The sequence below is a fragment of the Chenopodium quinoa genome, unplaced genomic scaffold, assembly GCF_001683475.1.
Source record: "Chenopodium quinoa cultivar QQ74 unplaced genomic scaffold, ASM168347v1, whole genome shotgun sequence".
NCBI classification, from domain to species: Eukaryota; Viridiplantae; Streptophyta; class Magnoliopsida; order Caryophyllales; family Amaranthaceae; genus Chenopodium; species Chenopodium quinoa.
The window spans coordinates 1,730,319-1,756,248 of NW_018743574.1; the positions used below are offsets into that span (position 1 = coordinate 1,730,319).

General features: G+C 36.9%; 1 protein-coding gene and 1 pseudogene across 1 annotated transcript; one reads left to right on the forward strand and one right to left on the reverse strand.

The window, feature by feature from the left end:
* Positions 1–2,776: 2,776 nt before the first annotated feature.
* Positions 2,777–4,747, reverse strand: LOC110681933 (annotated as a pseudogene).
* An 8,536-nt stretch (positions 4,748–13,283) lies between these two features.
* LOC110681934 (50S ribosomal protein L27, chloroplastic-like) lies at positions 13,284–15,791 on the forward strand. Its single transcript, XM_021858112.1, has 3 exons — positions 13,284–13,746; positions 15,117–15,218; positions 15,286–15,791. Exons 1-3 carry the CDS (start codon positions 13,447–13,449, stop codon positions 15,466–15,468), a joined length of 585 nt encoding a protein of 194 aa, XP_021713804.1. The 5' UTR covers positions 13,284–13,446; the 3' UTR covers positions 15,469–15,791.
* The last annotated feature ends 10,139 nt before the right edge of the window (positions 15,792–25,930 follow it).

Genomic DNA, 25,930 nt, shown 5'->3' on the forward strand with positions numbered 1-25,930 from the left:
TATGAGGTGGTAAAGTAAATCTTTTTGTTTTTGGAGATGGTAAATTCAATAAAGTCGTTATTTGAAGGTGGTAAAAATCAAAATTTCTTTATTTATTTCCCAAGAATGGAGATTATTGGACGGTGGATTATACCCTTCAATTTTGTAATTTTTTGACCTTGTTTCGCCCGAAAATAAAATTTTCCGAGATGTTTACCATGTTCCCTAATACCCTCCGGGCGTCCAATTGGGTCGGTGGAACCGCCCAATATGCCCTTAAACGATCTTTTTACCCGTTCACAACTTGTAGTGATTTCATAACTCAAGTCTACCACGGACGTTTATGACAACATATAATGATCAAATATGGTTTCAAAGGACATTATATATCCCCGAGATGTATCCCTTATGATCTTAAGGCTTTTCGTCACCGGGCTCCGAAACCTCAAAATTTCCTCAAAAACGTGGATTATAACCTTCAATTTGGTAATTTTTTTTACTCTTACCAGAAATAAAAAATGCCGAGATTATTATCATGGTCCCTAATACCTTCCAAGAGTCCAATTGGTTTGATGGAACCATCCAATATGCCCTTAAACAATCATTTTACCCGTTCACTACTTGTAGTGATTTCGTAAACTCAAGCCTACCACGGACGTTTATGACATCATATGATGATCATATATGGTTTCAAACGGTATTATATGACCCCGAGATGTATCCCTTAGGGTCACAAGGCTTTTCGCCACCGGGTCCTGATACCTCAAAATTTCCTCAAAAACGTGGATTATAGTCTTCAATATTGTAATTTTTTTGACCTTTTTTCTCCCAAAAATAAAATTGCCGAGATGTTTACCATGGTCTTTAATACCCTCTGAGAGTCCAATTGGGTCAGTGGAACCGCCCAATATGACCTTAAACAATCATTTTATCCGTTCACAACTTGTAGTGATTTCGTAAACTCGAGCCTACCACAGACGTTTATAACAACATATAATGATCATATATGGTTTCAAACGACATTATATGACCCCGATATGTATCCCTTAGGGTATCAAGGCTTTTCGCCACCGGGCCCTGAAATCTCAAAATTTCCTCAAAGACCATGGATTATAGCCTTTTAATTTTGTAATTTTTTTGACCTTTTTTCACCCGGAAATAAAAATTGCCGAGATTTTTACCATGGTTCCTAATACCCTCCGGAAGTCTAATTGGGTCGGTGGAAACGCCCAATATGCCCTATAATGGTCATTTTACCCATTCACAACTTGTAGTGATTTCGTAAACTCAAGCCTACCACGGACGTTTATGTCATCATATAATGATCATATATGATTTCAAACGGCATTATATGACCCCGAGATGTATCCCTTAGGGTCTCAAGGCTTTTTGCCACCGGGCCCTGAAACCTCAAAATTTCCTCAAAAACATTGATTATAGTCTTCAATTTTGTAATTTTTTGACCTTTTTTCTCCCGAAAATAAAAATTGCCAAGATGTTTACCATGGTCCTTAATACCCTCTGGGGGTCCAATTGGGTCAATGGAACCTCCCAATATGCCCTTAAACGATCATTTTACCTGTTCACAACTTGTAGTGATTTCGTAAACTCAAGCCTACCACAGACGTTTATGACAACATATAATGATCATATATGGTTTCAAATGACATTATATGACCTCGAGATGTATCCCTAAGGGTCTCAAGGCCTTTCGCCACCGTGCCCTGAAACCTCAAAAATTCCTCAAATAGCTTGGATTGTAGCCTTTCAAATTTTGTAATTTTTTGACCTTTTTTCACCCGGAAATAAAAATTGCCGAGATTTTTTACCATGGTCCCTAATACCCTCCGGGAGTCTAATTGGGTCGGCGGAAACGCCCAATATGCCCTTAAACGGTCATTTTACTTATTCACAACTTGTAGTGATTTCGTAAACTCAAGCCTACCACGGACTTTGATGATAACATATAATGATCATATATGGTTTCAGACGGCATTATATGACCCCGAGATGTATCCCTTAGGATCTTAAGGCTTTTCGCCACCGGGCTCTGAAACCTCAAAATTTCCTCAAAAAGCGTGGATAATTGGAGTAATAATGTTTTGATTCGAGATTGAACCGCACCATTCACGTGGATATATATAGAGAAATTCATGTAATAATCCTTAGTTGTAGTTATTTTTGCAATCACGTGACAATAGTTGTAGCAACTAGCAAGTGTGTATGTTAATCATATCGTATAATAAACTACTCAATGTAATTATTTTGTGTGATTCCTTAATTTCAATCAAATTATAAGTACAAAACATGTATCTATTGTTACTACATACCATACCCATTCCTAAAAGTTAAATTCAATTGACTTTTGCCCTATTTTCAATGCATATCTATCTTTGACCATAATTTGTTTCGTTTATTTAATTGCAACACTTTAATTAACCTTTTGCGTAGTTCATTTAGTGCTTTTGACTTTAATGTGATTCACTTACCTAGTGTATTTTTGGATTAGTTATACAATTTACATTTTCATTATATCAATATTTTATAATTAATCAACACTAATTGACAACTAAAATTTTTAATTATACGAAATTGCGTATTATCAATATTTTTAACTATTTTTGGATTAGTTATACAATGTCGAAATTGCGTATTATCAAACATACATGTCCGGTCAGAATGTTGCAAATAAGAAAACGGGGGAGTAATATCTTTACATCAAAAATTATTTACATTGAAAAGAATTAAACAATATTCTAATTAATTTCTTTTACATGAATCAGAAACTACGGTCGAAGTAATCCTAGTCTCTTATTACCTTCTCGGTAATGGTATCAGCAAACGTTGCACCACTAGGAATCATAGGTAAGACATGTTCTTGGTGTGCAACACCAACATCAAGCAAGTATGGTCCTGGAGTTTTCAGCATTCTTTCGATTGCTTGGCGAAGCTCGCTCTTCTTGCTCACCCTTTCACCCGGAATGTCACACGCCTCAGCAAATTTAACCATGTCAGGGAACAAGTAACCCTCTTTTCTCGGGTTCCCTAAAAATGATTGTGCTCGATTCCCTTCGTAAAACATATCTTCCTCTTGAACCACCATACCTTAGTGTTGATTGTTAAGGATCATAATTTTAACGGGCAAGTTTTCAGCCCTTATAGTGGCTAACTCTTGGATGTTCATTAGAAAACTTCCATCCCCATCGACGTCTATGACTAGGCTCCCCGGTTTTGCAACTGCGACTCCCATTGCTGCTGGAAGGCCGTACCCCATTGTGCCTATCCCTCCTGAGGTTATCCATTGGCGAGGGGACTTAAATTTGTAATAATGCGCGACAAATATTTGGTGTTGTCCGACTCCTGTGGTTATAATCGCGCTTCCTTTGGTTAATTCGTCTAGGACCTCGATGGCATACTGAGATTGTATTGTGTCATCGTAGACAACATTATTGTTTGTTGGATGGCTATTTAGTTTTAGTTTTCGTAGCTCATTCCTCCACTCTAAGAAATAGTCCTTTTTCGAGGTTTCCCCTCTTTTTGCCAAGATATAGTTGATTACTTGTAATGCTATCTTTATGTCATTGTGCATCGAGACATGGGGCTGCTTGTTCTTTCCTAGCTCACGAGCATCGATGTTGATGTGGACAATCTTAGCTCGGCTTGCAAACGCCTCGATTTTGCCCGTCACTCGGTCATCAAACCTTACCCCAAAAGCCAACAACAAATCTGATTTATCAATTGCGTAATTGGCATATGTTGTACCATGCATCCCTAGCATTCCTAGTGACATTTCATGACAATTATTATCATTATTATCATACGGCGAGAAAACTCCTAAACCCATCAATGTACTCGCAACGGGTATACCGGTTAATTCAACAAACCTCCTTAGTTCCTCGCTTGCATTTACACAACCCCCTCCTATGTACAACACCGGCTTCTTAGCCTCAAAAATCATTTCCACGATTTTATGGACCGCCTCGATTTTAGGCGGTTTTGGTAATCGAGAAATGTACCCTTGGGGAATAGAATGGTCTAACCATCGAGGGACTATTATTTCTTGTTGAACATCCTTAGGAATGTCGATCAACACGGGTCCAGGGCGGCCCGTGGTTGCAATAATAAAGGCTTCATTGGCAATCCAAGGTATGTCATTCGAGTCAAGTACAAGGTAAACATGCTTAGTAATACTTTTTGCAATATCTGTTATTGGAACCTCTTGGAAAGCATTAGTGCCAATCAATTTACGGGGCACTTGACCCGTGATAGCAATAACGGGGACACTGTCCGTCATTGCATCAGCTAGTCCAGTGACAAGATTAGTTGCTCCGGGGCCAGACGTGGTTATGCACACGCCTGGTCTATCCGAGGCGCGTGCATAGCCTACACTAGCTAAGATTCCTCCCTGCTCGTGGCGAGGGAGGATTGTATTGATGGTTTTGGATTTAGTCAAAGCTTGATGGATTTCTATTGACGCCCCACCTGGGTAGGCAAACACATCGGTCACCCCTTCCCGCTCGAGGGCTTCAATTAGCACGTCGGCTGTCTTACGGGGCTCATTAGGGTCATATTGAGGAGTAATGGGGTTTTGTGAAGATATGGTAATGGAGGAATTAGAGGTTGTATTGGCCTTATATTGCTTTGGTTTTTGGTTATGTAAAGAACATGTGATAATTTTGTTGTTGGAAAGATAGTTATTAAGGGTTAATGAGGAATTAGTAGTTAAGAGTGGTTTTGAGAAGAGGAGATTAGAAGCAGCAATTGCCATTTTCAATTTTTTTTTTTTTTTTTTTTTTTTTTTTTTTTTTTTTTTTTTGGTGTGTGGAAGTTCGAGTTTTTCTTTATTTTGTAGGAGGTTTGCTAGTTGGTATGATTATTTATAATTGATCATTAAGCATCAATTTTAAGTTGCCCCTTTGTTAGAACAATATAGCTTTCCTTAAGATATATTGTAATCTTGTAGTGATGTAACGTAAATTAAGTACAAACAAATATACGTGAATAGAATGCATCCAACATGCTAGCTTCTTATATTAATTTAAACACATTAGTACAAATTTCTTCATTAGGTACACTCAACTCTCATTATGAAAAACACTTAAATTCATTGTATCAAACGTGCAATTCATGCTAACAACCTTAACATGCAATAATGACCTCCCGAGCTCATATTTGCATAATTTAAGTATTCAATTAGTGCTTATTACAGAACGCAAATGTAATTATTTTGAATGTTACCAGATTAATTTCAATTCATAGTTTTGATACTTAATTTATTTTTACTTAAAAAAATTACTAAGATATTATTAATATTAATAATAAAAGCTATTATATCGTTAAAGTCAAAGTATTGTGGTTAATTTGAGCGTGCATAACAATTTGTTAATTTCATGATTATGTTATAAAAATCTTCAACTACATATTATTATCAATTAGATTTTTTTTTTAGAAGTATTTTTTCCCCCCCGATATCTTAGAGGTGTAGTTCAAATATGCGTAGTATGTCATATACTATAGCGGTATACTAATTAAAGTGCACTTTCTTGAATTGGATCATATAGCTACGACATATATAGCCTCATGTATAATATAGGTGACTAGCTTAGGGGGTGCATTCCCTCAATCCCTCTTCTTATAACAGTTATGTATTATCATGGTTAATTAGGCTCTATTAAACATAAAGTAAAACTCAAATGTACGAAATAAAGTTCAGGCAAGTTCAGATGAAGGCATTACATACGCTCTAGGTGAGCCGTGCAAGTTAGCAATAATATAATTTCATTTCTAATATTAAGAGACCAAGTATGTGATCATATCTGTGTCGATTTTCCAACAACATTAAAAACATACGAAGTAGTACAAGCAAAGCTGCAAAGTACAATAAAATACAACGTTTCAAAAAAAAAAAAAAGTACAATAAAATACAAATACTATGTAAGAGTTATGGCATTGATTTCTTCATCATCATCACGTACACTCTTCCCACATTATGCAAAATTGTTAGACTCGTTATTTCCAACAAGCAAATTCGATCATGTTAACAACCTTTACAATAAATTGTCTCTTGATAACGTGACATTTCTGTTAGGATTCTTAGGAAAATATATCATCAATAATATATTTTCCTATATTCCTAACAATTTCCCTAATTTAATTTAAAAATTACTCTCTAAATAACCCTTAATTACGGAGTACTTTTTAATTCAAGTTCCTAATAATGCCTATATTATTCAGCGCGTTTTATGTGTGACTGGCCACATCGTGTGATACCGGCTGACACATACTAAAAACTTATCGATTGGGTAGCTCTTGACTGATCAAGTAATACCTAAGTAATTGAGTAACCCCTGACCAACTTACTGTTTATGCCAAATTTCGCCTAAGGGCGACCTAAGGCTACGAAGTACGACGGCTAGAGGATTAACTATGGATATTATGTAAAGAACGAATTAAAAACGATAAAGGACAAGGCGTTTTGGTGATGCAGAAAACCCAAATGCGGGAAAAACTGCAGGTTGGTGCAAGACCACCGATTCACTATGAAAAAACTGTTGATCACAATGAGTGGGAGAGCTTTAGAAGCTAAGTAGAATGCGAGTGAGTTATGTAGCTACCGAATACAATTGCTAGGCTATTTATACTGAACAACTAGACCTAGCTGGAGAGCCGTTGGAAGCAGCCAACGTTCTCCTTGAATTTCGGAAGCCGTTGCTTGGACTAAGTCTTGAGTTTATCTTCTTGGTGAGGATAGTCTTGAACAGAATTCTGTTTGAAATAGGATAAAGAGGCTGCTGGGCAAAGATATTTATGAGACCTAGTCAATCCTTATCTTTCGCTGGATCAGTTATGCTCTCGCGTGTCGTCCCTTGTTGTCGTGCAACCTGTCGTGCGTCGAAACGCGCCTAAAAATGGACCATAACAGTTACTCCTGAATAAGTAACATCAGCCTCACCAAGTTAACTACATTGATCTTAAAACTAAACATAATAAATGATATTGTTAATCAAAATTTATGCTAATATATTAAAAGACGTTTATAAAAATGTCAATGCGCCACGTAGACTCCTCCAAATTATGCCATTTCACTTCACAAACACTTGTTGATGCCATGTCACTTCATAAACACATTTATGATGCCACATCAGCTACTAACATCTAATCATGCATGCCACACCATCAATTCATATAAAAAATTTGAAGATAAGAAGTTTCGAACCTCAAATCACTTACAACAAAATTGACGACTACTCAATTATCTAAGCCAATTATCAAACTTGTTGCAAATATGAAAAAGAAATATACATAACGAACTATAAACCACATAGTTTAAAAAAACACACACACGCACATTCATTCAAAAAAAAATGACAAGCAGACGTTGTCCTTATTAATGATTTTAAGGTGGGTATTGAAATTACTTTGACAGATTGACTCTTTATTCCCTATTATTTATTTTTTTGAAAAAAAAGACCTTTACTCTTTTTTTCATTATTGTAAAATTGAAGAGCTAGAGCTATCTTATACGGAGTAATTTATAAAATTGATTCAACCATGGTGAAACCAATTAATTATACGGAGTATGAGTGTAGTAACCATGATCAAGAAGATTGATGCATGTTTTGTTAATGACTTTGAATTTGGGATATAAGTTGATATATATAGTTTGGTTTGACAATGTCCATATTAAAATTCAAAATCCTTAGAAAAAAAAAACAATAAGTACTTGGATGCATAATCTCACCGGGTGAAAAAAATAATATACGAGAGCCAAATATGAAAGCTATAATACACGAAACCGAAGCGATTTAGAAGGTGTCAGGGGCTGGTGTCGGAATTTCACTGAACACTACGGGATGAATCCCAGAATCATATGATGTTATGTGGACCCATATATATGACCATTATTCGGCTATATAAAGGCCCCGTGAAAGCATATAGCCAATACATGAGGCGGGTACGAAAACGAGTAAAATGACAGTTTAAGGGCATATTAGATGGTTCCACCCACCCAATTGGATTCTCGGAGGGTATTAGGGACCACGCCAAACATCTCGGCAATTTTTATTTCTGGCCGAAAAAAGGTCATAAAATTACAAAATTGAACGCTATAATCCATGCTTTTTGAGTAAATTTAAAGGTTTCAGGGGTCCGGTGGCGAAAACTCTTGAGACCCTAAAGGATACATCTCGGGGTCACATAATGCCGTTTGAAACCATAAATGATCATAAACGTCCGTGGTAGGCTTGAGTTTACGAAATCACTACAAGTTGCGAACGGGTATAATACGATCGTTTAAGGGCAAATTGGATGGTTCCACCGACCCAATAGAACTCCAGGAGGGTATTAGGGCCACTACAAGAAAAATCTCTTTTCGTAGCGATTATTTCGTAGCGATTGTACATTCGCTACAATATGCAAGTATGTTTGTGAATTAATTAAGGTTGTCGTATCATATTTATGGTTTTCCCACATAAAATCGATACGGAAAATATAATAATATATATCCACAATATTTTTACACATTTATATAATTTTGAGAAATCGTATCATTTACAATCGCCACTAAATCCTAAAAATCGATATGAAAAGCCTTTTCAACACTAGTTATACGAAGTATAAATATTGTTTGATAAAGAATACATAAAATATGTCATAACTTATTGGTGAAACATTTAATATAAGAGTTTGAGGTTGCATGTTCTAATCTTGTAAAGATCATACGCATGTTTTTTTTTTTGAAAAAAATGAGTTAATCATTTATAGCGATTGTAGTCGCTACAATAATCACCACAATTGGATGTATTTTTTCGTATCGATTATTGAGGCCAACCCCAACGATATTGAAAACCACTACTAAAGGCTAAGGCAACGGGGGATATTGTATCGAATGACCATTCGTTGGGAAAGCTTTTTGTTGCAATTACAATTGATACTAAAGGTTAAAATAATCGCTACGAAAAGGTTATTTTCTTGTAGTGGGCCCATGGTAAACATCTCGGCTATTTTTATTTCTGGGCGAAAAAGGTCATAAAATTACAAAATTGAAGGCTATAATCCACGCTTTTTGAGTAAATTTGGAGGTTTCAGTGCCCGGTGGCGAAAACTCTAAAGACCCTAAGTAATACGTCTTGGGGTCATATAATATCATTTGAAACCATATATGATCATTAAATATATTGTCATAAACGTCCGTGGTAGGGTAGAGTTTACGAAATCACAATAAGTTGCAAACGGGTAAAATGACCAATTAAAGGCATATTGGATGGTTCCACCGACCCAATTGGGCTCCCGGAAGTTATTAGGGCCTATGGTAAAAAATCTCGACAATTTTTATCTGCGGGCAAAAAAGGGTCATAAAATTACAAAATTGAAGGCTATAATTCATGCTTTTTGAGTAAATTTGGAGGTTTCGGTGCCCGGTGGTGAAAACTCTTGAGACCCTAAGGGACACATCTCGGGGGTCATATAATGCCGTTTGAAACCATAAATGATCATCATATATTGTCATAAACGTCCGTGGTAGGCTTGAGTTTACGAAATCACTACAAGTTGTGAACGGGTAAAATGATCGTTTAAGGGCATATTGGATGGTTCCACCGACCCAATTGGACTCCTGGAGGGCATTAGGGCCCATGGTAAAATCTCGACAAATTTTATTTCCGGGCGAAAAAAGGTCTAAAAATTACAAAATTGAAGGCCATAATCCATGTTTTTTGAGTAAATTTGGAGGTTTCGGTGCTCGGTGGCGAAAAATTTTGAGACCCTAAGTGATACATCTCGGGGTCATATAATGTCGTTTGAAACCATATATGATCATCATATATTGTCATAAAAGTCCGTGGTAAGCTTGAGTTTACGAAATCACTACAAGTTGTGAACGGGTAAAATGACCGTTTAAGGGCATATTGGATGGTTCCACCGACCCAATTGGACTCCTTGAGGGCATTAGGGCCCATGGTAAACATCTCGACAATTTTTATTTTCGGGCGAAAAAAGGTCAAAAAATTACAAAATTGAAGGTCATAATCCATGCTTTTTGCGTAAATTTGGAGGTTTCGGTACCTGGTGGCGAAAACTTTTGAGACCCTAAGGGATACATCTCGGGGTCATATAATGTCGTTTGAAACCATATATGATCATTGTATATTGTCATAAACGTCCGTGGTATGCTTGAGTTTACGAAATCACTTCAATTTGCGAATGGGTAAAATGACCGTTTAAGGGCATATTGGATAGTTCTACCCACCCAATTGGACTCTCGGAGGGTATTAGGGAGCATGGCAAACATCTCGACAATTTTTATTTTCGGGCGAAAAAAGGTCATAAAAGTACAAAATTGAAGGCTATAATCCATGCTTTTTGAGTAAATTTGGTGGTTTCAATACCCGGTGGCGAAAACTCTTGATTCCTAAGGGATACATTTCAGGGTCATATAATTTCGTCTGAAACCATATATGATCATTGAATATATTTATAAACGTCTGTGGTAGGCTTGAGTTTAATTACGAAATCACTTCAAGTTGCGAACGGGTAAAATGACGGTTTAAGGGCATATTGGATGGTTCCACCCACCCACTTGGACTCTCGGATCGGAGGGTATTAGGGACTATGGCAAACATCTCGCCAATTTTTATTTTTGGGCGAAAAAGGTCATAAAATTACAAAATTGAAGGCTATAATCCATGTTTTTTGAGTAAATTTGGAGGTTTCGGGGCCCGGTGTCGAAAATTCTTGAGACTCTAAGGGAATACATCTCGGGGTCATGTAATGCCGTTTGAAACCATAAATAATCCTTTTATATTGTCATAAACGTCGTGGTAGACATGAGTTTTCGAATCAATGCAAGTTGCGAACGGGTAAAATGATCGTTAAGGGCAGATTGGATGGTTCCACCGACCCAATTAGGCTCCCTGAGGGTATTAGGCCCATGGTAAATATCTCGGCAATTTTTATTTACTGGCGAAAAAAGGTTATAAAATTACAAAATTGAAGGCTATAATTCATGCTTTTTGAGTAAATTTGGAGGTTTCCGTGACCGGTGACGAGAACTCTTGAGACCCTAAGTAATACATCTCGGGGTCATATGATGCCGTTTGAAACAATATATGATAATTGTATATTTTCATAAATGTCCCTGGTAGGCTTGAGTTTACGAAATCACTATAAGTTGCGAACGGGTAAAATGACCGTTTAAGGGCATATTGGATGGTTCTACCGACCCAATTGGGCTCCCGGAGGTATTAGGGCCCATGGTAAACATCTCGGCAATTTATATTTTCAGGCGAAAAAAGTTCATAAAATTACAAAATTAAAGGCTATAATCCATGCTTTTTGATCGAGTAAATTTGGAGGTTTCGGTGCCCGGTGGAAAAAAGTCAAAAACTCTTGATTCTCTAAGGGATACATTTCGGGGTCATATAATGTCGTTTGAAACCATATATGATCATTGTATACTGTCATAAACATCCGTGGTAGGCTTGAGTTTATGAAATCACTACACCACAAGTTGTGAACGGGTAAAATGATCGTTTTAGGGCATATTGGATGGTTCCACCCACCCAATTGGACTCTTGGAGGGTATTGGGGACCATGACAAACATCTCGGAAATTTTTATTTTCGGGCATAAAAAGGTCATAAAATTACAAAATTGAAGGCTATAATCCATGCTTTTTGAGTAAATTTGGAGGTTTCGGTGCCTGGTGGCGAAAACTCCTGAGATCCTAAGGGATACATCTCAGGGGTCATATAATGCCGTTTGAAACCATATATGATCATTGTATATTGTCATAAATGTCCGTGGTAGGCTTGAGTTTATGAAATCACTGCACTACATGTTGCGAACGGGTAAAATGATCGTTTAAGGGCATATTGGATGGTTCCACCCGCCCAATTGGGCTCCCGAAGGGTATTAGGGCCCATGGTAAACATCTCGGCAATTTTTTTATTTCCGGGTGAAAAAAGGTCATAAAATTACAAAATTAAAAGCTATAATCCATGTTTTTTGAGTAAATTTAGAGTTTTCGGGGCTCAGTGACGAAATCTCTTGAGACCCTTTGCCCCTAAGGGATACATCTCGGGGTCATATAATGTCGTTTGAAACCATACATGATCATTGTATGTTGTCATAAATGTCCTTGGTAGGCTTGAGTTTACGAAATCACTACAAGTTGCAGATGGGTAAAATGATCGTTTAAGGGCATATTGGATGGTTCCACCGACCCAATTGAACTCCTGGAGGGTATTAGGACCCATGGTAAACATCTCGGCAATTTTTATTCCCGGGCGAAAAAAGGTCATAAAATTTCAAAATTGAAATATAATCCATGCTTTTCGAGTTAATTTGGGAGGTTTTGGTGCCCGGTGGCGATAACTTTTGAGACCCTTAGGGATACATCTCGGGGTCATATAATGTCGTTTGAAACCATACATGATCATTGTATATTGTCATTAACGTCCGCGGTAGGCTTGAGTTTACGAAATCACTTCAAGTTGCGAATGGGTAAAATGATCGTTTAAGGGCATATTAGCTGGTTCCACCCACTCAATTGGACTCGTAGAGGGTATTAGGGACCATGGTAAACATCTCGGCAATTTTTATTTACGGGCGAAAAAAGGTCATAAAGTTACAAAATTGAAGGCTATATAATCCATGCTTTTGAGTAAATTTGCAGTTTTGGTTCCTGGTGGCGAAAACTCTTGAGACCCTAAGGGATACATCTCGGGGTCATATAATGTCGTTTGAAACTATATATGATCATTATATGTTGTCATACACGTCCGTGGTAGGCTTGAGTTTATGAAATCGGTGCTAGTTGCGAACGGGTAAATTGATTGTTTAAGGGAATATTGGATGGTTGTACCCACCCAAATAGACTCCTGGGGTGTATTAGAGTCCATGTTAAGCATCTCGACAATTTTTATTTCCAGGTCAAAAAAGCGAAAATTTTCCAAAATTGAAGGCTATAATACACGATTTGGGTCAATTTTTGACATTTTTTCAAAAAATTAACTGAATGTGTTGGGTGGATCTTGGGGTCATATAAGGAGGTTTGAAACCGTAAGACACTGATAAAGATGTCAATAAAGTACCAAGAATGAGTTTTGACTCTACTTTGAAATTCATGAAATATTAATGTTGTCATGTGAGCGTAATTTTGTGCAACACCCGGACTACTCACTAGTTTATGACTAAAAAGTGATTCAAAAAAAAATTTATGGCTAAAAAAGATTATTCTAAATTTCTAATCTATGAATTCATGTACTAGTTTGAATGTTTGATCAATGAGTTTCATTCCCACAAAATGATGCAATAATAGCCCACAAATAAACGGGCCTCCTTCAAAACTACACTCCCTAATAAGAGCCACAACGATAAGGTAACGCTTTCTCTCTCATCATCTGTTCATCTTCTTTGATGAAATTCACTCCAAATTAACCTCAATTCTAGAGCTTCAAACACCTCAACAATGGCGGTCACTACTGCAATGAGCTTCAATCTAATCGCTTCATTTAGAGGAATTTCATTGACTTCAAGCTCTTCATCATCCTTCCTTAAAGGCGAATTTGGAGCTTCTTCTCTTTCTCTTCCTAAAAAATCTCCTCTCTCAGTTTCGCCATTTCCATTGACGATTGAATCTGCTCACAAAAAAGGAGCTGGAAGTACTAAGAATGGTCGAGATTCTAAAGGTCAGAGGCTCGGTGTCAAGATTTATGGCGACCAAGTTGCTAAACCTGGCGCCATTATTATTCGTCAACGAGGAACTAAGGTGAATTGTTTTGACCTAATTTTGTTGAATTAATTAATTTTGGAGGAAGAAATTTGTTGAATTGTCATTAATATTGGTCAATTTTGATTCTGCGAGTTGTTTTTGTGTAAATTTTGATGCAATCTATAGCTAATCAATTTATATGAGCTCATTTAATTTACAATTTTCACATTTAAACTTGAATTTGTTAATCTGTAAATCTTTCTGCTGTTGATAGTAATTGATTTATTTATTTTGCTATTGAATTGTTCTGGAAATTATATGATTAGGTTAGTATAGTAGTGAGATGGAATTATAATTGTTGTTATTCTTGCTTAGTATGAAAATTTCTGGAAATTGGATTGCTCTTGATGAGATTGTGAATTAGTGATGGCTTATTTGTATTGTTTGATCTAATTCAAGTGGTTGTGAAAAGAGAGGTGATAGTTTTTTTAAAATATTTCCATCAAATAATGTACTGCATGTTTTGTGTCCTTGTTCGGTGGCGAAAATGGGAGAGATAATTGGATAGTGCAGAGCTTAAGCTTTGCAGAATGATTTTGCTATAGTTGATGAGTGGATTTCTATTTTGCCATAGCTTCTATGATGCTAAATTCACGAATCGCCCTGCAGTAAAGTTTTGTGGTCGTGCTTCATCCTTTCTATGGGTTGTCTTGGTGAAGACGAGTAGTAGTTTGTTGTCTTTCCATAGGTTCTTATAGTACATTTCATGTACTTCATAAGTTCATATAGGCATAACTTATAGCATTTCCGAGTATTGTAATCACTGAGCAGAAGGCATTCTATACATAAGAATTTGGAAGATGGTTCTGGATATCTTTCTTTCTGCAATAACTTCATGAGAGTTTACTGAGTACTACTCTGAGTTTACAACCTAAGAGAATGAGGGAAAATTCCAATTTGTTAGGAGATTTGGTGCATCTTTTGCTGGTTTGAACTATGAATGACTATAATTTTGAGTTCATTAGTGATTTGTAATAGACGGGAAAAGTCTGCTTAAGAACCGATGTGTAGGATTTAACTGATTTGCCCATAAAAAAAATGCTGTGTAAGTGGTGTCCTGTCATGAGGTGAAGAACACTTTCTTATTGTTAATTTGAAGGTTCTTAGTTTGGGAAGCATTGTGAAATTGCATTCACGGTGCTATTTATTGCACTGTATCTTATCTTGTGCATTTTCTACCCAACTAGCATTTTTAAACTCTTTAGCACACCATTTAAACAACTGAAAGATGAAGCCTTATGAACAGTAAGCCAGTAACTATCGTAAGGGAAATACTGTCATTGAGTGCGACTGTAACCATTTTTGTACTGATTATATAGACTTTTAAATACGTGTGCCACAATATTGATTTTATTTGTTCATTCTAGTTCCATCCGGGGAAGAATGTTGGACTCGGCAAGGACCATACAATCTTTGCTCTAATTGATGGATTAGTGAAGTTTGAGAAGTTTGGTCCTGACAAGAAAAAGGTTAGTTTTCAGCAATTTTCAAGTATATTCTGTAGCATTCATACAATTGACATCAAGTTTGTGCCAGGTGAGTGTTTACCCACGAGAAGTACAGCCTGAAAACCCCAACAGTTACAGAGCAAGGAAAAGAGAGGCTTTCAGGCTACAGCGTGAGAAGAGGAAGGCAAGAAGGGAAGGATATTCTATCGAACCACAGCTCATTCTGGCATCTGCTGCCTCTGAAAATGCTGATGATAATCCAGTCTGCTGATGACCTGCTTAGACGGTTTAAAATTTGGTTTTGCATCCTATTTCCCTCTTTTTGGCATGGTTTTCAATTAGTTGTTGTAACCAAGTTTGTCACCACATTAAAAGTTTACCCTCCAATGTCTATTGTAGATCTTTTTCACAAATGCAGATATGTACTACTTTGATTAAAAGCTGTTAGAATTAAGTATTTGCCAATTCTAAATCGGAAGGCGGCTGACAATTAAGAGGTTTTTGGAACATTGGATCTAAAGTACTGAAATGTATAGCACTTTTATTGTATCACATTTTAATAATTTCAGTTTTACGTTTATTCTGCTAGTTCTTGAAGACCTCTCAAGTCTCAACTCACAATGTATTGATACTATTGAAGTTAGAACTGTTAAAGATAATTCCCCAGCCAGTTTAACACTTAGCCATACATTGATAATAGCACTTGAGCAAATTTAGGATCCCGCCAGAAAATTAAGCCAAGTTAATAACATGTAATGCAAACTTAGCAAATCACAGGAAACTGGGCAGTCCAGGCACACACAAGTCACATACTAATAGAGCTGTCAATTCGTATAAACGGGTCGAGTAAGAGTGGGTTGGGTCAACTCGGGTCGGATCAATTCAGATTAATTCCATAACCTATGCGGGTCGGGTTTAGGTTGGGTCATGCTTGAGTCGGGTTATGTCGGGTCATACTTCTTATCGGGTTTGGGTCAGGTTAATAACAGGTCGGGTTACATTCGGGTCGGGTGAACAATAGGTCGAGTTTAATTTGCGGGTTAGAATCAGGTCGAGTCATTCTTGGGTTTGAGTCGGGTTCGGTTCAAGTCAATAATTTGGATTATAATCAGGTCGAGTCATTTTCAAGTCGGGTCATTCTCGGGTTCAAGTCAATAATTTGCTAGTTATAATCAGGTTGGGTCATTTCCAAGTCATGTCATTCTCAGATTCAAGTCGGGTTATGTCAAGTCAATAATTTGCAGGTTACAATCAGGTCGGGTCATTTCCAAGTCAGGTCATGTTCGGGTTCAACTAACTATAAGTAGATAATTATCATTTTTATCAAGCTAATTATTTCCTTTGATTATATCTATATGACAATATACTAGGGAACAATAGTCTATAATTTAGAAAGATAATTATTTCATTTGACCGTACAACAAATATATACTATATTTAACTCTTAAATTTGAGGATGATGATCCTTTCTTTTGCTGGCCTAGACCGACTTGGTCTCCCAAGACAAAATGCTTTGATCAACAATAATAAGATGGTCTAAATTGCATTTAAGGTGATTTGAAATCGGGTCAGGAAAAATTTTGGTTGAATTTAGGTCTGGTCAATAACAAGTCGTGTAAATTTTGAGTCGGGTTAGTAACAGATCAGGTTGAATTTTTTGGTTGGGTAAGTAATAGGTATGGTAAAATTCAGGTCAGGTTAATAACAAGTCAGGTTGAATTTGGGTCAGGTCAATAACAAGTCAAGTTGATTTCGGGTCGGGTTTGTAACTAGTTGGGTTAAATTCGGGTGGGGTTAGGAACGGGTGGGGTTGAATTCAGGTCAGGTTAGTAACAAGTCGGCTTTTGACGGGTTAAAATGGGTTTGGATCAATTTCGATTCAAGTCGGGTTCGGTGCAAGTTAATTAAATTGGCCGTTGTAAACAGGTAAATCAGTGTAAGTTGCAAATCGGTAAATTGGTCGTTTTAAAGTAAATTGAATGGTTCCACATACCCAATTGGACTCCTGGAGGGTATTAGGGACCATGGTAAACATTTCGGCAATTTTTTATTTTCGGGCAAAAATTGTCAAAAAATTCCAAAATTGAAGGCTAATCCACGTTTTTTGAGAAATTTTTTAGGTTTCGGGGCCCGATGTTGAAAAGTTTTAAGATTTTAGGGGATACATCTCAGGGTCATATAATACTATTTTAAACCATAAATGATCATTATATGTTATCATAAATGTTCGTGGTAGGCTTGAGTTAATGAAATCGATGTAAGTTGTATACCGGTAAATTCGACATTTAAAGGAAAATTGGATGGTTCCACCCACCTAATTGGACTCCCGAATTGTATTAGGGACCATGGTAAACATTTCGCCAATTTTTATTTATAGGCGAAAAAAAGTAAAAAAAAAATTCCAAAATTTAAGGCTAATATCCACGCTTTTGTAGAAATTTTGGAGGTTTCGAGGCTAGGTATTGGAAATCTTTAAGATTTTAGGGGATACATCTAAGGGTCATATAATGCTGTTTGGAACCATATATGATCATTAAATGTTCGTGGTAGGTTTGAGTTAATGAAATCGGTGCAAGTTGTAAACCAGTAAATTGGTCGCTTAAAGACAAATTGGACGGTTCCACCCAGCCAATTTGACTTCCGAAGGATATTAGGGGTCATGGTAAACATTTTGGCAATTTTTATTTCCGAGCAAAAAAAGTCAAAAAATTCCATAATGGAAGACTAATAAACACGCATTTTACGAAATATTGAAGGTTTCGGGACTCGGTGTCAAAAAGGCTTGAGATTTTAGGAGATACATCTCGGGGTCTTATATTGCCGTTTAGAACCTTATATGATCATTATATGTTTTAATAAATGTTCGTTGTAGGCTTGAATTAATGAAATCGGTGCAAGTTTAAATCGGTAAATTGGCCGTTTAAAGGTAAATTGGATGGTTCCACCTACCCAATCGGACTCCGGGAGGGTATTATGGATCATGGTAAATAATTCGGCAATTTATAATTCCGAGCGAAAAAAGTCAAAAAATTTTAAAAATTGAAGGCTAATATCCATGTTTTTATAGAAATTTCGAAGGTTTCAGGGCCTGGTATAAAAAAGAAATGAGATTATATGGAATAAATCTCGGGGTCATATAATTATGTTTGAACCATAAATGATCATTTTATGTTGTCATAAATGTTCATGGTAAGATTGAGTTAATGAAATCGGTGCAAGTTGTAAACCGATAAATAGGCCATTTAATGGGAAATCGGATAGTTCCACCCACCCAATTGGACTCTCGGAGGGTATTAGGGACCATGGTAAAAATTTCGGAAATTTTTATTTCCGGGCAAAAAAAAGTTAAATAATTCCAAAATTGAAGACTAATATCCACGCTTTTTGAGAAATTTTGGAAGTTTCGGGGCCAGGTGTCGAAAAGGCTTGAGATTTTAGGAGATACATATCGGGGTCATACAATGTCGTTTGGAACCATATATGATCATTATATGTTGTCATAAATGTTGGTAGTAGGTTTGAAAATTTAATCGGTGCAAGTTGTAAACCGGTCAATTGGTCGTTTAAAGGAAAATAGGATAGTTCCACCTACCCAATTGGACTCCTAGAGGTTATAAGGGACCATAGTAAACATTTCGACAATTTTAATTTTCGGACGAAAAAAAGTTAAAAAATTCCGAAATTGAAGACTAATATCCACGCTTTTTAAGAAATTTTGGAAGTTTCGGGGCCGGGTGTCGAAAGGCTTGAGATTTTAGGAGATACATCTCGGGGTCATATAATGTTGTTTAGAACCTTATATGATCATTATATGTTTTAATAAATGTTCGTAGTAGGGTTGAATCAATGAAATCGGTGCAAGTTGTAAATCGGTAAATTGGCCGTTTAAAGGTAAACTGGATGATTCCAACCACCCAATTTTACTCCCTAAAGGTATTAGGGACCATGGTAAACATTTCGGCAATTTTTATTTTCGGCGTAAAATAGTAAAAAAATTCCAAAATTAAAGCCTAATATATCTACGCTTTTTGAGAAATTTTGGAGGTTTCGAGGCCCGGTGTCAAAAAGGCTTGAGATTTTGGGGATACATCTGGGGGTCATATAATGTCGTTTGGAACCTTATATGATCATTATATGTTGTCATAATGTTTGTGGTACGCTTGAATTAATGAAATCGGTGCAAGTTGTAAATCGGTAAATTTGTAGTTTAAAGGCAATTTGGATGGTTCCACCTACCCAATTGGAATCCGGGAGGGTATTATGTATCAAGGTAAATAATTCGGCAATCTATAATTCCGAGCGAAAAAAAGTCAAAAAAATTCAAATATTGAAGGCTAATATCCATGTTTTTTTAGAAATTTCGAAGGTTAAAGGGCCTGGTGTCAAAAAGAAATGAGATTATAAGAAATAAATCTCGGGGTCATATAATGATGTTTGGAAACATAAATTATCATTTTATGTTTTCATAAATGTTCATGGTAGGCTTGAGTTAATAAAATCGGTGGAAGTTGTAAATCGGTAAATGGGCCGTTTAATGGGAAATCGGATAGTTACACCCTCACAATTGGACTATCGGAGGGTATTAGGGACCATGGTAAACATTTCGGCAATTTTTATTCACGGGCGAAAAAAAGTTAAAAAGTTCCAATATTGAAGACAAATATCCACGCTTTTTGAGAAATTTTGGAGGTTTCGGGGCCAGGTGTCGAAAAGGCTTGAGATTTTAGGAGATACATCTCGAGGTCATACAATGTCGTTTGGAACCATATATGATCATTATATGTTGTCATAAATGTTGGTAGTAGGTTTGAATATTTAATCGGTGCAAGTTGTAAACCGATCAATTAACCGTTTAAAGGCAAATAAGATAGTTCAACCTACCCAATTGGACTCCTAGAGGGTATTAGGGACCATGGTAAACATTTTGGCAATTTTAATTTTCGGGCGAAAAAAAGTTAAAAAATTCCGATATTGAAAACTAATATCCACGCTTTTTAAGAAATTTTGGAGGTTTCGGGGCCAAGTGTCGAAAGGCTTGAGATTTTAGGAGATACATCTCGGGGTAATATAATGTTGTTTAGAACCTTTCATGATCATTATATGTTTTAATAAATGTTCGTAGTAGGCTTGAATTAATGAAATCGGTGCAAGTTGTAAATCAGTAAATTATCCGTTTAAGGGTAAATTGGATGGTTCCAACCACCCAATTGTACTCTCTAAAGGTATTAGGGACCATGGTAAACATTTCGGCAATTTTTATTTTCGGCCGAAAAAAGAAAAAGATTCCAAAATTGAAGGCTAATATCAAGCTTTTTGAGTAATTTTTGAGGTCTCGAGGCCCAGTGTCAAAAAGGCTTGAGATTTTTGAGAATACATCTTGGGGTCATATAATGCCGTTTTGAACCTTATATGATCATTATATGTTATCATAATGTTTGTGGTAGGCTTGAATAAATGAAATCGATGCAAGTTGTAAATCGTTAAATTGGTCGTTTAAAGACAAATTTGATGGTTCCACCTACCCAATTGGACTCCGGGAGGATATTATGGATCATGGTAAATAATTCGGAAATTCTAATTCCGAGCGAAAAAAGTCAAAAAAATTGGAACCATAAATGATCATTTTATGTTGTCATAAATGTTCATTTTAAGATTGAGTTAATGAAATCGATGCAAGTTGTAAACCGTTAAATAGGCCATTTAATGGGAAATCGGATAGTTCCACCCTCATAATTGGACTCTCGGAGGGTATTAGGGACTATGGTAAACATTTCGGCAATTTTTATTTCCAGGCAAAAAAAAAGTTAAAAAATTCCAAAATTGAAGCCTAATATCAACGCTTTTTGAGAAATTTTGGAGGTTTCGAGGCCCGGTGTCAAAAAGGCTTGAGATTTTAGGGGATACATCTTGGGGTCATATAATGCCGTTTGGAACCTTATATGATCATTATATGTTGTCATAAATTTTCGTGGTAGGCTTGAGTTAATGAAATCGGTGCAAGTTGTAAATTGGTCGTTTAAAGTCGAATTGGATGGTTCCACCCAACCAATTGGACTCCCATAGGGTATTAGGGACTATGATAAACATTTTGACAATTTTTATTTCAGTGCAAAAAAAAAGTCAAAAAAATTTCAAAATTGTAGGCTAATGTACAAACTTTTTGAAAAATTTTGGAGGTTTCGGGGCCTGGTGTCGAAAAGTCTTGAAATTCTAGGGGATATATCTCGGGGTCACATATGCCATTTGGAACCATATATGATCATTATTTGTTGTTATAAATGTTCGTGGTAGGCTTGAGTTAATGAAATTGGTGCAAGTTTTAAACCGGTAAATGGGTTGTTTAAAGGCAAATTGGATGGTTCCACCCTCCCAATTGGACTCTCGGTGGGAATTAGGAACCATGGTAAATATTTCGGCAATTTTTTTTCTAAGCGAAAAAAAATAACTATTCCAAAATTGAAATCCACGCTTTTTGAGAAATTTGGGATGTTTCAAGGCCCGGTGTTGAAAAGTTTTGAGGTTTAAAGGGATACATCTCGGGGTCATATATGTCGTTTGGAACTATATATGATCATTATATGTTGTCATAAATGTTCATAGTAGGCTTGAGTTAATTTAATCGGTGCAAGTTGTAAACCGGTCAATTGGCCTTTTAAAGGCAAATAGGATGGTTCCACATACCCAATTGGACTCTTGGAGGGTATTAGGGACCATGGTAAACATTTCGCTAATTTTTATTTTCGGGCGAAAAAAAATAAAAAAAAAAAGGATATTTTGGATTTTAACACCTGACAAAAGGCTGAAAATGGTTTTTAACACCCCCCAAAAAAAAACTTTTATTTTAACACCTCCCAAAAATATAAAAGTTGGAAGTTAACACCAGTTAACGATTTCCGTCACGGAAATTTAACGTGGGTCCCATAAATTGGCTTCAACTCTCCTTCGTTTTCAATTTTTTACGAAACCCACCTTCGTGGCTGCCATCCCATTTTTTCTTCTTATTCCTCCCTTCATCTTTTCTTCGTCTTCTTCCTCCCTTCATCTTCATGGCTGCCATCCCAAACTCTTTCCTTCGTTCTTGCCCACCCTCCCCTCAACTGCCACCCCTTCCCTCCCCCCTCCCTTTCCCCCACCCCTACGCTGCCAACCGAACCCACCCCCCTTCCCTTTCCCCGTTCTCGCAACCAAATCAGCTCCTCTCCAAATACCAGCCCACAATCGCAACCCCTGCAGCCACCTCCTCACTCAAACCGCAAAAAATCAATTCCCAACATCAATTCCCGAAATCAGAGCAAATCGCAGATCCATCGAACCTCGTCTAGAAATCAATTTAAGTTTGCCGAAAAAAGTTACGGTGTGGTGGTTTAGGGGTTAGGGTGGCCGAAAAGGTTAAGGCGGGTCGATTCGTTAGGGTTTGGAGCAAAGTGTTGCAGAAGAGTGGTGGTAGTGGTGGTGGTTGCGGCGATTCAGATCTTTGATTGTGGTTTCGGTGTGGTGGCTTGGGTCGGGGCAGCAGGGGAAAAGGGAGAGGGTTGGGTTGCGTTTGTGGGGAAAAGGGGTGGGATGGGTTCGCCGGTCGTCGGTCGGGGGAGGGAGCTGGGTGGCTAACGGGATGGGGCAAGGTTGGTTTCTTGGGTGGTTGATTTAATTTTGGTGGCCGGTCCCCAGTTAACATGTTTGCTGGCTGCGAAGGCTTGGTCAGTAGCCGTACAGGGCCCTTTATGGGCGGCGGAATTGGTGGTAAAAAAAAATGGAAGTTCTCAGTCGCTTTGTTCTCCAACGAAGGAGAAGATGAACCGGTGTTGAATTTTTATTTATTTTTTGTATGGTTTGATTTATGAGCACCAAAAATCTGTAAATCTGTAAATTATGAGCACCAAAAATCTGTAATGGATAAAATCAATGAAATGAAGGTTCAGAGAGGAAGTTTCGTGTTTTGCTGGGTGAAAATTGAAGTTGAAGCCAATTTGTGGGACCCACGTTAAATTTCCGTGACGGAAATCGTTAACTGGTGTTAACTTCCAACTTTTATATTTTTGGGAGGTGTTAAAATAAAAGTTTTTTTTTGGGGGGTGTTAAAAACCATTTTCAGCCTTTTGTCAGGTGTTAAAATCCAAAATATCCAAAAAAAAATTAAAATTGAAGGTTAATATCTACGCTTTTTGAGATATTTTGGAGGTTTCAGGGCCCGATTTCAAAAAGTCTTCAGATTTTAGGGGATACATCTCGGGGTCATATAATGCGGTTTGGAACCATATATGATCATTATATGTTGTCGTAAATGTTTGTGGTAGTCTTGAGTTAATGAAATCGAGGCAAGTTGTAAACCGGTAAATTGGCCGTTTAAAGGCAAATTGGATGGTTCCACCCACCCAACTGGACTCCCGGAGGGTATTAGAGACCATGGTAAACATTTTGGTAATTTTTATTTTCAGGTGAAAAAAAAATCAAAAAATTCAAAAATTGAAGGGTTATTATCCACGCTTTTTGAGAATTTGCCTTCAGATTTTAGGGGATACATCTTGGGGTCATATAATGTTGTTTGGAACCATATTTGATCTTTATTTGTTGTCATAAATGTTTGTGTTAGGTTTGAATTAATGAAATCGCTGTATGTTGTAAATCGGTAAATTGGTCGTTTAAAAGCATATTGGATGGTTCCACCCACCCAATTGGACACGCGGAGGGTATTTGGAGCCATGGTAAACATTTCGGAATTTTTTATGTCTGGGCGAAAAAATTCATAAAATTCCAAAATCGATGGATAATCCATGCTTTTCGAGATATTTTGAATGTTTCGGGGCTCGGTGTCGAAAAGCATTGAGATTTTAGGGGATACATCTCGAGGTCAAATAATGTCGTTTGGATCCATATATGATCATTATATGTTGTCATAAATGTTCGTGGTACGCTTTTTGAGAAATTTTGGAGTAAAGCTGTCAATTTGAGTAAATGGGTCGGGTTTGAGTCGGTATGAGTAGGTCGGGTCAACTCGGGTCGAGTCAACTAGGATTAATTCTATAACCTATGCGAATTAGGTTTGGGTTGGGTCATGCTTGATTCGAATCATACTTCTTATCTGGTTTGGGTCGGGTTTAGGTCACGTTAATAACAGGTTGGGTTACATTCGGGTCGGGTGAACAATAGGTCGGGTTTAATTCGGATTTTCACGGGTTAGGGTAATTCTCGAGTTCGATTGGGGTTCGGTTCAAGTCAATAATTTGCGGGTTCGAATCAGGTCAGGTCATTCTCGGGTTTGAGTCAGGTTCAGTTCATTTAAATAATTTGCGGGTTATAATCAGGTCAGGTCATTTTAAAGTCGGGTCATTCTCGGGTTCAAGTCGGGTACAATTCAAGTCAATAATTTGCGGGTTATGATCAAGTTGGGTTGTTTTCAAGTCGGGTCATTCTCGGATTCAAGTCGGGTAATGTCAAGTCAATAATTTGGAGCTTACAATCAGGTCGGATCATATTCAAGTCAGTTCATGTTCGGGTTCAGCTAACTATAAATAGATAATTATCATTTTTATCAAGATAATTATTTCCTTTGACTATAATATATATGACAATATAATAGGGAACTATGATTTATAATTTAGGAAGATAATTATCGCATTTGACCATACAACAAATCTAATATATATATAAAGGGGAGTTTTTTCCCGAGTTTTTAGAGAGCCACGTAGGATCTAATTTTCTCAGTGCGCCATGTAGGATTATAAATCTTAGTAATAGCCAATTAAATAAGATATTATTAATTTCATTTAGAATTAAATAATTTAAATGCCATGTAAGCAAAATTGGCGAATGAGATTTTTAAATTTAAATTAATTAAATATTATATATTATATTTTAATATTAGGAATTTTATCTAAATATATAACAAATTTTAGGCTCATAAATACAAAAAAAAAAACATTATTTAAAAAAAAATCAAAAAAATTGTGCATCGCACGGGCTTCATCTAGTATATACTATATTTAACTCTTATATTTGAGGATGATGCTCCTTTTTTTATCCTGGCCTGTACCGATTTGGTCTCCCTAAACAAAATGCTTTGATCAACAATAATAAGATGGTCTAAATTGCATTTAAGGTGATTTGAAATCAGGTCAGGAACAATTTTGGTTGAATTTAGGTCGAGTCAATAACAAGTTGTGTTGTTTTCGAGTCGGGTTAGTAACAGATCGGGTTGAATTTTTTGGTCGGGTTAGTAATAGGTCTGGTAAAATTCGAGTCAGGTCAATAACAAGTCGGAATGATTTTGGGTCAGGACAATAACAAGTCGGATTGATTTTGGGTCAGGTCAATAACAAGTCGGATTGAATTTTGGTCAGGTCAATAACAAGTCGGGCTGATTTTAGGTCGGGTTTGTAACAGGTTAGGTTAAATTCGGGTCGATCTGGGAACGGGTCGTGTTGAATTCAGGTCAGGTTAGTAACTACTCGGGTTAAATTCGGTTTTTGATGGGTTAAAACGGGTTTGGGTCAATTTCGATTCAAGTCGGGTTCGATTTAAGTCAACAATTTACGGGTTACATTCGGGTCGGGTCATCTCCAAGTCAGTTTATGTTCGGGTTCGAGTCTTACATAATCGGGTCAAGGTTTGATTTCAGGTCGGATTTGGGTCACCATTTTTTTGGTTTCAAATGGGTCGGACAATAATCGGGTTTGAGTCGGTATTTCTGGTCGGGTCAACTTTTGACAGCTCTACACATACTAACAACATAGAAG

Bases quoted from the DNA above. Each gene is read 5' to 3' on its own strand.
- LOC110681934 (XM_021858112.1), top strand. From the start codon at position 13,447: ATGGCGGTCACTACTGCAATGAGCTTCAATCTAATCGCTTCATTTAGA. The intron at 13,747-15,116 runs GTGAATTGTTTT...TGTTCATTCTAG, and splicing joins TTCGTCAACGAGGAACTAAG to TTCCATCCGGGGAAGAATGT. The intron at 15,219-15,285 runs GTTAGTTTTCAG...AGTTTGTGCCAG, and splicing joins TTGGTCCTGACAAGAAAAAG to GTGAGTGTTTACCCACGAGA.